The sequence below is a fragment of the Branchiostoma floridae genome, chromosome 18 (genome assembly GCF_000003815.2).
Source record: "Branchiostoma floridae strain S238N-H82 chromosome 18, Bfl_VNyyK, whole genome shotgun sequence".
In the NCBI taxonomy this organism is placed as follows: domain Eukaryota; kingdom Metazoa; phylum Chordata; class Leptocardii; order Amphioxiformes; family Branchiostomatidae; genus Branchiostoma; species Branchiostoma floridae.
This window is the reverse complement of record NC_049996.1, coordinates 2,148,821-2,167,083: the sequence shown is the minus strand read 5'-3', so window position 1 is coordinate 2,167,083 and position 18,263 is coordinate 2,148,821. Positions and strand designations below refer to the sequence as shown.

The window sequence follows — 18,263 nt, the reverse complement described above, 5'->3', positions numbered from 1 at the left end:
ATGCAAACCCATATTTTCTCTTTTGCAAATATCAACAAAACTACTTCATATTTCCGTGAATGGTCTCAACATGTAACTATTATTTTACGGTTACTGCATGTTACACTGTTTTAATACTTGATTCCTATCACGCAGTCTTACATGTGTAAGCAGGCTTAAGCTGGCTTACAAAGAGAGGAACTGGCATTAGTCCATTAAGATGTCAAGTACAGTCTTTCATTTTTTCTTTTCACAAAAATCAAAGTCTAAGCCTTCCGTGACTGAACGTTGCTCATACAATGCCTTTGCAGGACGCGTTTCCGTGTTGTAGCTTGACTCTCTCTAATCGTATGATCTCTCTGTCTCTCCTTGTTAGTGCTGCCATGTTTGATTACCGGACAATCAGTTGGAGCGCCAACCATGGCAACACCAAGCGTGGCACCTGGCGGCGCAGAAGGAGGTATTTCATATGTAGTGGAAAGCAGATTGGGTGAAAGTCACAGTGAACCTTTCTTTACCTACTTGAGATCTTTCTAAGCATTTTGAGATCTTTTCAAAGCATCTTCAGATCTTTAAAGCCTCTTGAGATTTTTCCAAAGCCTATCGAGACCATTTTAAAGCACGTTGAGATCTTTTCAAAGCATCCTGAGATCTTTTCAAAGCATCTTGCGGTCTTTTTAAAACATCTTGAGATCTTTCAAAGCACCTTGCGGTCTCTTTGAAGCATCTTGACAGCCTTTCAAAGCATCTTGAGCATACATTTTTTTCGCTGTTTTGCTTTTTCTTCCCTAGACTTTTATTAGGCAATGATTTTCTTTAGACTTAAAATCATTCGTTGATCTATACCATACGGTATAGGTCGTCGTACGAAATTGATACTGTAGGATTTTTAAGCAGCCGGTAAAAGAACCAACCAAATGTTATAGGCCACGTGCATGACTATCTCAAGTATGACCTTAGTTTGCATGCTTCGATCGCACGACGTGATACTACGTGACCTTAGCCTTTATACGTATATCTGTCTTTACGGTTGATTATGTGCACTTTACGGTCTCTGCTATTCGAATATCATACTCTTCACTATATTCTTGTCTGTAGTATGCTTCAAGAAGAATGAAGGAGATAGTGGTCCTGTGACATTTATGTACTAGAGTTATTTTAACGATTTCACCCTCAGGTATTGGTTCGGACAAGACTACGACAGGAGTGTACAACACCACAAGTCACGTGACAAACTCTCGCGAGACAAATACGACACTAGAGCAAACGAGACTTCTAGACTTTATGACGTTGCCAATAGAAAATGGGAGTTCAACACTCGAGGGAACTCTTTTTCCTCTCACAAATATCACACTACAGCCAGATCTGAGCTCAACAGCAAATACGAAAATCACTAGTGACTCTGTGGAAAATGTAAGTCCTTCTGAGCAACTGACAGACGGAGTTATCGGCGATAGTTCAGTCACAAGAACAAGCGTGTCTCAAAGTATACGTAACGTGCATGATGCCAATCTAACGACAGTAGCCACGACTGGCGCATACGTCACAGATCACGTGACAAACTCTCGCGAGACTAATACGACGTTACTGCAGACAAAAAGGCCTAACGTTATGACGTTATCGAATGAAAATGGAAGTTCTACATTTGAATCTTTTGACTTTCTTTCTAGAAATAACTTAACAGAGCCAATTCTGAATTCCACAGCAAAACCAGAAAATTCCAGTAAAAATGTCGTTATGACAACACCGAATGAAAATGTAGATTCAACATTCGAATATCTCGACTTTCTTTCTTTAAATAGATCAACGGATCCAACTCTGAATTCTACAGCAAATCCCCAATTTACCAGTGAAAATACGAGTGTGTACCAAATGACAGGCAACCCCACTGATGAATTGCTAAGAAACAGTTCAGTCACAGGCCTTGGTGAAGATTCTCACAGTGTTATTAGGTTGCATGATATCCACATTACAACAGTAGCAACTACTGGAGTACGTAACGTTACAAATAACAGTGACACAAATACGACACCGGATACAGGACTTGTAGACGTTATGACATTACCAAATGAAAATACGACACTTGAATCTCTTTCATTTCCTTTTATAAATACAACATCAGAGCCAACTCTGAATTCCACGGCAAACCCCCAGAATCAAAGTAAAAATGTGAGTGTATACCAAACAACAGAGGGGTTCATTACAAATAGCTCAGTCACAACAATCGTTGACGAATATCATAGTGTGAGTTCTTTGCATGATATCAACAATACAGCAGACGCAACAAATGGGGCACAGGACAAAGCAAATACGACTTTTCAATCTCCTTCATTTTCATTTAAAAATACCTCGACAGAACCAAGTTTAGATACCACAGCAAATCCCAAATATACTAGTGTTCCTAGTGAAAATACTACAAGCGCTTCGGACAAAATGACAGTCTCGTCGACGTACTTGCAGATATCTAACAGTACTGTCACGGAAACAGTTCTAAATACGGTGGACCTGTATGATAACAACTATACGACAGAGGAAACGGCGACGACGATGCCTTCTGTTACATACAGGAGTCAAACAGACGGAATAGTAACTACATTGCCGTTTACAGGGAACCCGGATGTTGGAGCGGGTCAACCAACGGCGGCAGAGGATGGCATCAGCACTGTACGTTCTGATATATCCTCCGTATCAATTTACAATCATACTGACTTAGGAATTACACATAATCGAAGCAACCTAGAAAACAATGTTACGAGTCAAAACGCTATTACCACAGTGGCACATTCAGGTGGTACTTATCAGACCACAACAACCATGAGAACACTGGAAGCAATGTCGAGTACAGTACATGGAAATACTACAGGAGATGCAGATGAAGATTCAACGGCTGCCATTACGAGCTACAGCGTTGATACTCATCCCCCTACCCCAGCACATACCCAAGCCCATCCCTCCCAAAACTTCACACCTTCAAATACCACACAACCATTCAAATCTCACACCACTCCCATGTTTAACATAGTTGCCTCTCCCAGCATTTTCTACATTGGTGATTGGGACAAGCCTTCCAATCACACTGCTCCTGCAACTGTTCCTAACACTACTAACCCCCCAACCACCACAGCACCTTCGGTGGCAGCATCACAAACGCAGCCCATTGAACGTACCTCACGGCATTCTAGTCTTACCACTTTGATAAGGGCTGTAACAAGTTACAACTCATCCACACTATCTACCCTCCCTAACACACGTTCCAGAACCAGTTCAGAACATTTGCAGAGAACATCGTCAAAGGAAGAGCACACGGATAGTACGATGCCTTCTATCCCTCATTCAGGCACTCAAACAACTACAGAAAATTTACTTAGGACGTCGTCTACTGAAGAACGCATGGGAGTAACAACAACGTCTTCAACCTTGAGTGTTTCCTTAAAGGACACGATACACAGCACATCAACTCCTGGTGAAGCACTGGTGACACCATCCGTATCTACCCCATCCACTAGCACAACGGTTATGTCTTCGTCACTCGTAAGAGAAACCACACATCAACAGTCTACATCATCTTATACTTTGCCTGTTTTAACAACAAGCCACATATCATCCTCACAGCAAACACCATTTACCCTAACCCCATCACTAACCCTTCCCCCTAGCACAACCTTACCCTCTTCCACACCCATACAGCCTGATCAAACTATGGCTCCAGATACCACTTTAGCAGCCTCTACAATGGCCACAACAATGAAGATCACAACTGCAGCACCAACTACGCAATCAACAACAACAGTACCAACAACAACAACTACTACAACAAGAATGAAGACTACAACGGCTAAGGTGACAACTGTGAAGCCAACTACAGCAAAAGTGACAACGGTAAAGGCGGCGACAGTGAAGGCTACAACGGCGAGACCCAGAGTTACATCTAACACCACAGTGCTTACGACGACGACTACACCTGCACCACGTAAGTTTACAACAGTCATGCATCTAGACTAGGCATTTTTTACCGTTTACGTAATTCTATTTGCTTTTCCCTTGCACGTAACCATTGTAAAATGCATAGAGATTCATTATATCCATATTTTTGCTTGGGCTGAAAATTACTATGATCAATTGCTAAACGATGTTCTTATAAATAGATTAACAATTTAGATACTTTCATCATAAATAGAGCTGAGCAAAGTTCTTATAGATGAAAAGATAGATAAATCAGATGCTTATATCATGAAATATGATGTCTATACATAGAAGAATACTAGATATATAGATATTAAGATACGCAAGAACTCTAGCTGTAACTCTGATAGTCTTCCAATCTCTCTCAAATTGTGATAGATATTCACAAATATCAATAACTTAACGTCGCAATGTTCAGAATCATGTTTTTCTTTATATTATCCACAGCCTACCTGGTGCAAGCCCCACCCCGGACTGCCAATCTAGGTAACCCCAAAACTCACACACAAGACTAATCTTCGCAACCAATTTTGAAACTAACTATTACATGCAGGTTATTAACCCTATCTAGACCGGGGGGAGGGGGTAAGGGCTAAAAGTGTCCGCGCCAACTTTGATGTCGTATAACTGCCGAACGACGCATGCTAGGACTACAAAACTTGGCGACTTTTCCTAAAATATTGTTGGCAACAATTCTATGAAAAATTTTAGTTCGTGATTTTTTCTGTTGCCTCGGCAACGGGTTTCTGACAGGCATATTTTACCAAATTTACTAATTTCAGTTTGAATTATGGGATTTCATGGTTTTATTGCTAAACCAAACTTAGATATTTATCTATATCATTAACATCAATTTTAAGTTTTATTTCTAATTAGATATTCCTAATTTATGCTAATTCCCGTCCCAGGAATAAAAAAAAAGCCCGGTCTAGATAGAGTTAAGTCTTATCAATTACCTTTATGAAACAGAGAGTGATTTTGCCGCGATAGTGAGTTTTTGCCCCGTCCGCAACTCCCTTCCTCGGCCCCCTTCATAGCGAACCAACGCCCCCCACCCCGCAAAAAAACCCAGCTGCAGCCCCGTTCCGAAGACTACAACGGAGGCTATTCCAGTACCGTGTATATACTAAAATAACACTGTATATACTAAAATAACACTAACACGTTTGTCTTTCTTGTCGTCATCGTTATCAATTGATTCTTTGATGTTAGTCCAGCGGCCTAGTTGAAAAGAATTGTGCACATTTGTCTAAAACACCGAATTTGACACACATGTAGTTGTATGTAGTTCCTGTTTCTGTCACCAATCAATTTTATGGTATTTTTGACCATCTTTATGCCAAAAATGTATACTTAAGAAATTTTTTCCCATAGTGATCTGAAATTTGGTATGACAATGGGGGTGTCTTTGACATATGCTCACAGGACTTCAATTACATTGTATATAGTTCTTGATGTTAGGTATTTTGTATTTCATTTTAGTCATCATAATCATCAGATAATACAGACAGTACGTTTATTCTATCGTCTTTTGTATCTAGTCCCAGACCAAATACCATCAGAGATAATCGTATCGATCTCAACAATAATCGTGTTCGATAAACCATGGCACCGAGATCTCGCCCGAGCCTGGTCACGAGAGTACAAGACGTTCACAGGAGCTTTCAGCGCAACGGTAAGAGGAATGAATGAGTTAATGAGTGGATGAGTGAATGCGTGAATGATTGAATGAGTGAATGAGTGAATGAGTGAATGAATGAATGAATGAATCAATGAATGGATGGATGAACGAACGAATGAATGAATGGTTGAATGACTGAATGAAGGAATGAATCCATCAATCAGTCGATCAATCAATCAATCAATGAATCAATAAATGAATCAATAAATGAATTCAGACACATTTCGCTTAACAGCCGTCTTTGGTTCACAACCCTCTTTTATTTCTCTGTGGACGTTTTAATGTTTTTCTTAAATGTTTTTTTTTATTGCAAATTCGTGCCCATGGGCTGATTGCAAGTGAACATAATCAAATACATGGAGTGATTATTTCTGGACATTTCGAGTGACGTCCATCACTCTTCTTCAGCTTGACTACAATGAACTGGCAGAAATAATTCGAAACAAGTACAGCTAACTATAAAAACCAGATATGACGCTGAAGAAGTAAATTTCCGTTTTTATTGAGAAACAGAGATTGAATTGTATTTGAATATTGTCTACCTGCATGTCTAAATGTAGGTTTCTATCTACATTCTGTAGCACCGGTTGAAACTATTCATTATACACTGACGAAAACAGCAGAGAGTCATTGGAACTGCAGAAGAATAAGAGAGGGTTGTTTAACGAAGAAGACTATGTTCCTTTGAATTACCAACTGTTTAAGGAGATAAGTGAGACTGCGTGGAGCAGCGGCAGCGTGTTTGCCTTGGGACCGAGAGGTCTCGAGTACAAATCCGGCTGCGTGTCACCGATCTTGTGTCCTTGGGAAAGGCACTTTACACTTTCCTCGCTTTACTCAGGTTAAAATGAGGATAGGACGTTAAATGGAGGCCCCGTGTATGGGGAGAACCACACCCCATGCACGTTAAAGAACCCCTTCACGTGCGATGGTGCGGTGTGTGATGGAGCAAACCATTCTGTCTGGAGTTAGTTATTCACTTCAAATCACCCGGACGGAGACCTGGCGAACCTCCATACCGTATCAGCCACACGGTGATTTACATCATTCACCCGGACGGGAGACTTGGCGCATCCCCGTCTCGTGTTCAGCTAGAAAGGGTATACCAGCCCGTGATGACTGACTGACTGACTGAAGGAGATAACTTTATTTCTTCTCGTTTCACAGATGCTTACATACTTCGAGTCCGTCAGGAACAGTGGGTTTGACAGACTGCTTGTCGATAAGTTAAGGTAAGTTTGGCAAGATCATTTTCCATAGTTTATGTATACCCATCCTCCAACGCAGGGACATCCAACAGAGAAACCGCCCCTCTGGATGTACCCTGCTTTCTCAACTGTCACTCTTAGTTCCTGTTGACGTCCCTCTAAACCATTATTCTCTACTCTTCTGACAACAGCTCTATGACGGTACAGGTTGAGGAGAGTAGTAACAGGAGGAAGAGACAGGTAGAGGAGTACACGGCTGTGTCATACATCGTGCAGTATGCCTACAAAAGGCTCATGGCGTCAGGAGGGGTCGACAGGGTTTGTTTGTTTGTTTATTGTTTATTTGAAAACAAAAACAAATTATTCAGTAGCAGCAGGGAAAATGAATATGCATAGAGAGGATCGTTGAAGAGATTCATCAGTCACGTATGTTCACAGTTAATAGCAATTCCATCAATCAGTGACTGTTATTAAAGGTAAGCATACGTAACTCCAAATTTTCGATGGCTATCAGTCCATCTTGATCACGGAGAGACCTAGTTCTCGCGAGAGTTGGGAGAACTAGATCAAGACTTGCGTGGGTCACTGATGATAAAAATTCTATTAACTAGCATGGAGAGGAGAAACCTATAAGATTTTTGTCTCTTCCCCCAAGGCTAAGACCATAAATATAAAGAATATCTACGAAATATTTGAAATGAAAGGAAATGAGTTTCATTCAGCGGTAAAGTGGTAGAAGTCCTTAAATTAATTTGGCAGTTATATTTCTTGAAACAGATTGACCATTAGCTATATATAACTCAGACATAGCTTAAAATTTTGAATTATTAATAAGGAAATTACATTGTCATTGGTTTAAAGTTACTTCATCATGAAGAAATTCAAATAGCCTTTACAAGTTTTAGGGGTTAAAACTACACTTTTATACCTTGCGGAAATAAAAAATATATATAATATCATATGAAATATCATATGTTATAGGTGCTCCGGAGAACTGGCATTCCTGCAGCTGTCAAGGATAGAAGTCTAAATGTGGACGGTTTCACCCCTGTAGGAAGCACGGAGCTCATCTTCACAAGTCAAGCAGGTACTAATGAGCAAGCTTCTGACTGGAGTGCTGCCTCTCGATGTAGGTGGCGCTTTTGCAAAGTTTTGTAAAATAAACGTGGCTAAGTTTGTATCCCCGCCCGTCCCGGTTCATCACTGGGGCTGACTTCCTTTTCATCGGCTACATAGAGGGGCGAGAAGCAGTGCTTCAGTCAGAAGCTTAAGCTCTGAGGTAGATGTCTGATAGGCATCAAAACGTTAGCAGATGAGAGAAATTACTGGCTGTGAAAACGAAAACTCCACTATCCTATGTTGTACAAGCCTCATGAAATTATTTTCGGCAGTTAGGCTTAGGTCTCAATGCCATCGTTGCCCGTCAGGACTCCGAAGCCACAGATTTGTCCCAGTGGACTGACGGATACCGGTGGGTACCCCTTGGCGTTTCCAATGGGTAGGGCAGGACGTATTTTTGTTATATGGGCCCCGGGTTCATTTTAAGTCTGACTTACATTCAACCCAATGCCCGACCGAGCCCCAATATACCCCGTGAGCCACAAGATGCCCCATGGGGCCAAATAGGAATCACGCCCGAAAGACCACCAAAACATGCCTTAAACTGCTCGACAGGGCCCTTTTTTCCAATTGGGACCTAAGTCTTAGTGCTGTTTACCAAAGCTACCTCCTCTTATATTGCAGAAGTTGATAAAGAAGCTTTGAAAAAGCTAGTGCAGTTTGACAACCCCTGTCAGTACTACGAGTGTGACAGAGGCTTCAGCTGTCATCAGGATGAAGTGGATAACACAAAGTTCTCCTGTATCTCACGATGTATGGTCAACTTCTGTCTCACCAAAGGATTCTGTACCCACTTGCTGGAAGGTCACCCAACATGCAAGTAAGTTACTATTGAGTTTTGTTACGAACAAGTATTAACGGTAGTTTACCTTTATCCGTGGGGTAACCTATGTCCGTTGTTTTAAAAGATCAGGGTGTTTAGTGATATCAATTTTGGTAATCGTACAGTGACAAAATTAATATTGAATTTCTGTGACTATTATTTTTTATAAATCAATTTGATGCAAAATGTAAAGCTATAATTCAAAAGGCAAACAAAAAACACAAAGCGTAAGAAAAATCGTTCTTTATATACTAGTGTGAAGTCCGTTAAGCAATTCTTCAAATCTTTGGTTGCTCTTCGTTCGTAGCCACTACTGGGTTTATGTTTACTTTTCTGTGATCCATCCATTTACTCAAAATGTTGAATTGGATTTTATTCTTTTATGATTTTAAGCAGGGGTCTTTTCATAAACACTGTGCTATTTGCTAGATCCTCAAATAGTATATCTGAATGAAATGATATATTGGGGTATAGTACAACACACGTGTTTTCTTGTGTTTAGATGCGACTCTACCTCAGGCGGTTGGTACACCGGTGAGCGATGTGAGTACTTCATCTCACACGTCGCTGCCGTCTGCGCTGCAGTGGGTGTACAGGCTGTCCTGCTGGCCTGTGTCGTCTTCAAGCGTAGGAAAGACAGTCCCTACCTCCTGCCTGTTAGAATAGCACCTGCAAATTCATACACCCGATCTGTCCATGCGTTAGGAAAGCGTTAAACTGCAGCATAGGTGTCGCTGCTTACAGATGCAATCCCAAACGCAAAGTACGTGGACAGTCCCTACCTCCTGCCTCTCTGAATAGCACCACGGAATCCTACACACGATCTGTCCATGCGTTAGGGAAACGTTAAACTGCAGCATAGGTGTCGCTGCTTACAGATGCGATCGTTAACGCATATTTACATAAAAATTATATACATAGACAGTCCCTACCTCCTGCCTGTTAAAATAGCACCCACAGCATCCTACATGCGTTTTATTCATGCATTAGACGTCAGTTTAACAATGTACAAAACAGTGTTTATGTCAAATGACCTGCATATGAGGATTTGGATTCTACAAAAGACCTATTGTCTTCAATTTTAACGTTACATATTGTATTGATGTGGGACACAAAATTGTATCTACCTTAAGCAATGATGTGTTACAGACCGTATAAAAGGTAGTAATGACTCTGAATTTCCTAAATGTAACGCTATGTGTTGTAGTGGGAACTGCTCTGCATATATCATAAGGACAGAACTTTCCATATTTTAAAAGACAAGCAGTAGATATCCAGGGTAATAATTAATTAACTATAACCAGGTAAAAAAAATTGAAGAGTTGCATTACTTATCCTAAATGAATGTTATGAAGAAAAATATATATATTACCTCATATCATATAGCATACATGTATAGAAAACCGATATTTATGTACAAAACTTGGTAAAGACATGCACGTCAATTATATACAAATTAATAGTCAAGTTCAATTTCGTTTACGAGGATGATAACACACATCTGTAGAAATCACTATGTTCTTCAGCATATTATAATGGACGTGGTATTTTTCAGACTAATAAAGATGGATTAGTTGTTGCTAAGGAAAGACAACATCGCATGTTCTCTGTTTCTGGTAGTATACATATCAAGAAAGATTGCTGTATATACGTTGACACATTTGCTATACTTGCGTGACCCAAGAAAATGAACCGGCTTTTGTGATACAATGTGTTGTCAATAAATGATTTATGTGAAAGCAAATATGAATAGAAATGTAAATTAATAGTAACAGTAGGCCAGACGTTGTTCCTACGCCCAAGACATTCCTGTCAATTTTAATAAAGTGAACAACACGAATGCGTCATCAATAATGATAAAAGGTAAAGGTCCTTTAGTCTTTTTGAGACCGCAGTGGCTCTATAAGTTATTACCCTTTGTGTCTATGATACAGTATTGGAAGGTGGAGGCCATCCCTCTCTTTCCATTGCCTTTTACCTGCCCAACCAAAGTCAGGTACCCATTTGTAAACCGAGGGGGAAGTCGTATAAAATGCCTTTCCCAAGGACACAATGTCAGGAACGACTGGAATCGAACCCGTGATTTCTAGATCCCGTGTTTAAGTTCGTAAGCCTAGCCACTTGGCCATGATGGCACTGCACCATATAGAATTACCGTTCTGTATGGTCGTTTGAGTACGAGATTGGTACGTTTACAGTATCTTAAAAATGACCCCTTTTAGTATAGATATAATATGCGAGCCCCAAACTAATTTGTGATAGATTTGATTGAAAATCTGATGTGTTGTAGCAATAAAGCAGTGGGTCCGGTCACGTGTAGTACAGTACAAAATTGAGCTACACTTTGTAATGGAAGGAAGTTGTACTGCTAACAACCCAGATGAACTGTCACGCTAACACATGTAGCATTGTCACTGGAAGGTATTTCCGAACTGTATTTGATGCTACGCATGCTTCGTTAGATCTGACGAAGAAAAGCTGTCTATATGTAAATAAAGCTGAATAAACAAGCTGTATATGACTCACATACTAAATATCAAATATATTTATGAATAGATCATGAATACATTTGTGACTTCGGCTGACGGCAAAGCATTGGTACTAGGGCCACTCATCCGCCCACATAGTGTGGCTAATGCAAGAGTCCAGGATGATAAAATAAGCTGTAAACGTTGTTGACAACCCCTGTATTGTCTGGTATTCCTGAGTCACGCATGTTACATGATGATCGGGGCACGACATCAGTTAGCCATGTATCATTGTGTCAATACTTATGATATAACAAAAGCCTGTACAAGGTATATGTGGGAGACGATATATCAAAGGATACAGGTGGTATGCAGCATAAGAATGTACCTACATGCATCAATAGATAACTCCTTGTATCGTATGAGTGAGTAAGACAGCAGAGTAATGGAATGGAATTATGAATGGGATAGGAAGGTATAGAGACTGCAGGATATCTGTATATAGACAGATATCTAGTTTACTATGGTTAAGTTTGGATGGTCCACATTTTGCACGTCTAAAGATAGCAAAATGTTGGTTGAATATGTTTGCACGGCCAGGTTAACCATTCAGCACCAAGGACAGGGAAAACTTAGAGGCTTATCAATTAAAACCACAGTCAGATTTGACCAATCAGCACCAAGGACAGGTGCAACGCTATCATTGTGTGAAATACAAATATCCAGCTTTTCATTGGTGTTATCAAAGACTCTTAACTGGCAGATCTGTAGGTTTGTACTTGATAACATTAGATATGTCTAGGAAATGTCGACAATTACAATTGCTATGATGATGACTTTAGACGACTTAGAAATATATATTTGTACTCTTCCACTCAATTCTAAAAGGCTGAAAATGACGGAAAAGTATTGTCATTGCTTCCTAGCAACCCAATCACGTGATGAATAATAGAACAACATTTCTCTCGAACCTTCCGAATGGTTTACTTCAGGATTCACACGTACGGTCATCCTTGATAAAACGGATAAAGTCTCTAAGGACGAAGTAAAAAGCAGAAGACAATCGGCTTCGTGAGAGCTGATAGTGAGAACAGAAAGCCAGATCAATGGATGTCAACTATGATTCAACATTTACTGTACAATGCTAATTGGAAATAGCATTGATGAACTGTTCACTTGAGTCTATACGCTTTGTAGGTTAAAAACATGCCCCAATTCGATATCTTTAGAGGTTGAAATATACCCCAATTTGACACTCCAACATTTTATTGTCGTCATCCCAATAATGTACATAAACATAAAACACTACTATGGCAACCTGCAGCATTTGCGTGATTTGCACGCAAATAAGTAATATCTTACTTAACATAGTGTAGTCTTACAAACTACTGCTCTGTTTATTACTCAGCATACATTAACATATATGGTGACCAGTCCCTCCGGCTATGTCCTACCACTTGCTACATAATGTAATCGAACACCACAGGGTGTCTGCGAATGTACCAATAACCATGGTAACAGCCGTCTGGTCATTGAGCTTATTTGTTTAAGGAAGAGGTGGAGAAGGAAGAAGAGGAAAAACGGAGCAAAACGATATGTTTTCCTTTCGTGAAGATGAACATAACTAAAGAAACGATCCCTAAAACATAAAAAAAGAAGCTCCCAAGGGAAAGCTGCAAACGTCATAGGAATGCATGCGATCAGCCAGCCCGTCTTAGTTACAACCCAATCGACCCGAATCACGACGTTAACGAGCTAGGGTAAAACAGTATCATAATCAAGGTAGACACAAAGGCATAACCTCTGCGTTTTTCCCTTTCGTGGCATATCGACCAGGAAGAAGATTCGTGCTAGCAAGTCATTTGTGTGTTTTAATGTCATCGTCATGAGGGGTCAATCTGTAGTCGTTGTTCTTTTGGGCGTCAGCTTGCTTTCGAAAGGTGAGTGATTTTCTCATATACTGCTGATAACCATAAGCAAAATCTTACCATAAGTTGCTGATGTTGAGCAATGTGGTAAAAGTTTCTCATTATGACAAAGAGAAACAGGGTTTGCCAACATTTTGATCTTGAGGATTTAGGACGAACCAACCCTCTGATTTTCGTGAGAAATGATACTCAAAATATTTACTTGAACACCTTCTCGTAAAAATGACTGCAAAATACTTTACACATCAGAAAACATTTTATATTATTTTATATCTATTGTATATTTGATTTGGTGGCCACAGTTTCCGCCCAGTCTTTACCAAGGACTGCTGTGACAACTGTTGTGGTTACAAGAACAATCAACAACCCTTCATCGAGCGCTACGACCACAACATCATTTGCTGCTACAAACATCGAGACACGAAAGACAGGAACGATGGCAATGCCTTTGGTGACATCATCAGGAACGGGATTACAAATGAAAACATCAACACAAGCTGCAACTGGTCCTATTGTGAGAACTACAACAGGAGGAACAACAACAACATCAACAACAACAAAGCCAACATCAACCAGCAATGCCGCTGTAACACATTCCAAGAAGATGTCAACATCAACGGAGGCATCTACAATGAAACCTACGACTATTATCAAAGTTTTGTCGTCAATGGCAGCATCTACTAGAACTGCAACTAGAGAGAACATTGTGACAACCAAAGGTAACATTTTAGAACAAAGTACGAATGTTTCAACCACTTTTGGACATGCTAGCAAGCACACAATTGATGGCACCACTGACACTGCTACTAGCTCTTCGAATACTGATTTTCAAAACAGTACAGAGACACAAACAATTGCTTCCCCCACATCAGCTACAACACAATCATATATTTCTCCTGCAGCAACTGAAAAGTCGACAAGCGCTTCTTCTTCAACAGCTAAGCTGACACAAACCACTGACTCCGTTGCAACACTACAAGCAAGATCCACTGCTATAACATCTGAAATGTCACAAACAACTACCTCTGCTACAACACCTAAAATGCCACCGGCAACTGATTCCGCTACAACATATAAAATGCCACGGACAACTGGATTTCTGGCAACACCTAAAACACTACAGGCAACTGACTCTTCTACAACATCTGAAGCGCCACAGGCAACTGGTTCTGTTTCAACCCCTAAAATACCACAGGCAACTGACACAGTTACAATGTCTAAAATGCAACGGGTCGCAACTCCTGTTACCACTGCTAAACAAACGCAAGTCACTTCTGCTACAACAGCTCAAATGACGCAAACAATTTCTTCTGCTACATCACCCAATTTGAAGCAAACATCTGCTTCTAATGCAACACCTAGAAAGACTAAGACATCTGCATCTTCAGCATCTAAGATAATGGTGAAATCAACTGCTTCCACAACAAACAAGATGGCTCAAAGTGCTTATACCCCTACAGCTAAAATACCACCGGCAACTGCTTCTTCTGCCACACATAGCATAACGCAAGTTACCACTACTAAGGCAAGTACAATCACGCAAGTAACTGCCTCTGCTACAGCAGCAAAAACAACACCATTGCAAACAATTGCTTCAGCTATAACGGCTAAGACGACACCCACTGTGTCAATACCAGCAATAGGTACCAGCAAAAGCACCATCCATACTACTTCAACTTCTGCTTCCACTAAAGTGACCACAAACGTGTCACCAACGACATCCAGTATGACAGTACCAACCAGTGATAGTATTGGTGTTTCTTCGGCTTCAGTACAGACCCACACAAGGGTCAAAGGTACACTTCCAAAGCTGGGGAATGTGACTACAGTCATCGATACAGTCTCTGGACAGAAGAAACCTTCCCAACCAAAGAAAATAGGTGCGTTGTTTTATCAATGATGATTTTGAGGTTTGCACCCATGGCAATTGTGGTGAACAAAGTATTCAAAGAGCGACATAGTATAGAACGAACCAAGTAACTAGATTGATAATCTTTAAGGTTTAGTTATTTCAGATAGCATTTACCATAAAGCATACGTTACTGATGAATTATTTTCTATCATGTAATGGTTACCTGGATGTCTAACCTTTATTGACGTACCAACGTAATTGAATGAATGAATGAGTGAAGACCTTCATTGCACATATGTACCCACTTTGTTAAGTACAAATCGCAACAAAATGATAGTTGACAAATACATAGAATATTTTCAATGTCAACCCACATAAGGATCGTATTCCACTAAGTGAATTCGACTTGATTGTAAAGTAGCCAGAAGAGAAATAACATTACAGAAGTCAAAATTGGTGCGACATGGTAAACTGATTCCACTTTGTGTATATTCTATTTCACAGTCACCAGATTTGATATAAGGTGCAATGGCCCCATTGATCCATTCCCATATATTGACCTCCCCAATTGTTGTAAGCAAACCGCACCAACACGCAACTCCCCTATGGGAGACTGATTGAAATTGAGAAGGATTTATCCTATTGTTTAGCTGTTTGTACCTGAAATACTGCCATGTATATGTCTGATTTATTATCTGCATAATAACATTGTTGTTCTGATTAAATAGATAGCCTGGTTGACGTGGAACGGACGGAAATCACGGTCGGTATGTATATTTCATAGTTTGTTATGACGTATGTCAAAGATAAGTCGTCAATGGCTAGATTATAATCAGTACTTCAACTGTGTTACTGTTTTATTCCGATATTACAACAAAAACTGTGGTACTGTTTTGCAAGACATCGTTAAAATTGTGCATAAAAACATATTTTTCTTTTCGTAGACTAATACCTGTTGAATCATAGAAAAATATTACATCGCTACATCGTCTCTTTACAATGGGAATTCCGATTTTCTGTTTTCGTGTGCGTAGTTTTAGATTCTTAATTGTATTGAATTATATATCATATTTCGTCAATTCTGTTTTCGTGTGTATAGTTTTAGATTCTTAATTGTATTGAATTATATATCATATTTCGTCAATTCTGTTTTCGTGTGCATAGTTTTAGATTATTAATTGTATTGAATTATATATCAAATTTCGTCAATTCATGTAGACCACCTCGTTGGTTTGAGTGAGGCACCACTGTGTTCATCATTTGCTTACAGTGTACAATAAAAGAACGTCTGTCTACCCCAGCCTATTATAGGTTCCCGGGAGACCTAAAGGTTTACGCCTACTCCACTATTCAGTTCATACGTGAGTGGGACCCCCGTCTGGGGAACCAGTCTTCAGATGAACACCTGCTGTTTGCTGACGCCTTCAAAGCAACAGTGGGTAAATTAAGGTTTCATTGATGAGTTTTTCCAACATTTGTTTTTTACTCTCTGTATTTTCGTGAGAATGGATTTATATGAAATGAATGGGCCACTTTTCTTCCGTTCCGTTCCACAGGTTGAGCCATACTACAAAAAGCCGAAGAATACTGGATTTCACAATCTGGAGGTTCTCACCTTAAGGTACAAAATTCACAGCTTTTGCCGCAAGCTAAGTGGCCATCGTCGTATTTGGCAGGTCCTTACAGTATTACGTTTTGTGTCAAAAGTCCAAACGTTGACATGGTATCAAGACCAAACGTTGACATGGTATTAAGACCAAACGTTGACATGGGATTTAAGACCAAGCGTTGACACGGGATTTAAAACCAAGTGTATACATTTCCAGATATTTAGAACTACATATGCAAATTATACAGTACATTAATCTTAATACATTCAATTCACACCTCGGTGCGTTATGGTGCAAATCCTTTTGTCTGGAGTTGGTGATTCACTGCAAGTCACCCGGATGGAGGCCTGGTGAACCTCCGTCTCGTATCAGCCATACGGTGCCTTTAGAGCATTTTCCCGGACTCTGAAAGGAAACATAGTGACATATCTGTATGATCAGTCAATAATGAAGATCCGAATCAAACCAAACCAAGCTAACCCCCTACTATAACTGGAACAAGGTCTTGCTAAAGTATCAATATGTTTTAGGGAAGGCAACACTGTGAGACCCCACGTGGTGGTTGACTTCAGGGTGATGTACAACTACACCCAGCTCATGACAGCAGGCGGGTACTGTAACGTTCTGGACATGACCGGTCTGCCTGTCACTGTACGGGCGGGCGAACTCATCGTGGACGGCACCAGGAGCATTTTAGGAACGGAAGTGACGTACCCAAGCCACACAGGTACGTCATTGGAACACTTGAGTGCTTCTCCCCAAGCAGAGGTTAGGCTCCGACTAGTTTTTTACGTTTTGGGGCGTTGTATCAGGCTTTCTATTTTGTCTCGGGGCCAAAAAGGTACAAAATAGAAAGCCCGATAAAAACGCATGAAAAAAGTTTAAAAACAGCCGGAGCCTAACCTCTGCTTGGAGAGTACACTATGGCTACTGCCAGTCAGTATAGTGTAGACTAGGATATGATACTGCGCACACTAATAAATACAGTTTTAAGTCCAGTACTGAACAAGTTAAATATACAACGTACTCAGAAAGGAGTTTGCAAGTTCAATTATATCGGTCAAATGAACTAGTTGGTATCTACTTGAATATTAAGGTATCATTGCACTGGGTCTGGCAGAATAGCTAGACAACACCAACAAGGACAATTTTGGTGGTATTCAATGCAAATGCATAATATGTCGCTATCGGGAGCTGGTTGGTCCCTCTATTGACATTCTTCTCTAACTAGGAAAATGCTGTCACTTTTCTAGAGTCACCAATAGGAGCTCACTAAAGGCAACTCGGAGATAAACCATTAATGTTGTTATTGTTGCAGAGATCAGTGAGAGTGCATTACAGCTAGTTCTGAAGCAAAGAAACCCGTGCAAATACTTCGACTGCAGTCCCGGTTACAGCTGCAAGAGGGACGGGGAAGACTTCTACTGCCTTTCTGAGTGTCTCCAGAAGTATTGTGAGAACAACGCGCTTTGTATTCACCAGAATGGCTCCTTGCCATCCTGCAGGTAATTATGTTTACCTTTATGGGAGGGGAACATATTGTTTTTGCTTTATTTCTTCTCCTTCTTGCTCTTTTATCTCCGTGCCCAAATACAAGATGGCTGTCACTATGATTAACGTTACGTAGAAGGC

General features: G+C 40.3%; 2 protein-coding genes across 3 annotated transcripts in view; both read left to right on the top strand.

Moving 5' to 3' along the window:
• The window catches only part of LOC118406185 (mucin-5AC-like), an 11,804-nt gene extending 1,430 nt beyond the window's left edge, over positions 1-10,374 (top strand). Inside the window, exons 2-11 of one of the 2 annotated variants that reach the window (XM_035806070.1) lie at positions 356-439; positions 1,157-2,643; positions 3,667-3,949; positions 4,390-4,428; positions 5,484-5,617; positions 6,791-6,855; positions 7,023-7,149; positions 7,813-7,918; positions 8,575-8,770; positions 9,276-10,374. In XM_035806070.1, the coding sequence (XP_035661963.1) occupies positions 356-439; positions 1,157-2,643; positions 3,667-3,949; positions 4,390-4,428; positions 5,484-5,617; positions 6,791-6,855; positions 7,023-7,149; positions 7,813-7,918; positions 8,575-8,770; positions 9,276-9,489 (2,735 nt within the window). In that variant the 3' untranslated portion in view covers positions 9,490-10,374. Of the gene's footprint in view, positions 1-355; positions 440-1,156; positions 3,950-4,389; positions 4,429-5,483; positions 5,618-6,790; positions 6,856-7,022; positions 7,150-7,812; positions 7,919-8,574; positions 8,771-9,275 lie in introns of both variants that reach the window. The other variant, XM_035806069.1, reaches the window with a different exon arrangement.
• Positions 10,375-14,895: 4,521 nt separating this feature from the next.
• Positions 14,896-18,263, top strand: part of LOC118405972 — a 6,877-nt gene continuing 3,509 nt past the window's right edge. Inside the window, exons 1-6 of the mRNA XM_035805826.1 lie at positions 14,896-15,049; positions 15,750-15,788; positions 16,323-16,456; positions 16,578-16,642; positions 17,162-17,358; positions 17,950-18,136. Of these exons, the coding sequence (XP_035661719.1) occupies positions 14,896-15,049; positions 15,750-15,788; positions 16,323-16,456; positions 16,578-16,642; positions 17,162-17,358; positions 17,950-18,136 (776 nt within the window). The remainder of the gene's footprint in view (positions 15,050-15,749; positions 15,789-16,322; positions 16,457-16,577; positions 16,643-17,161; positions 17,359-17,949; positions 18,137-18,263) is intronic.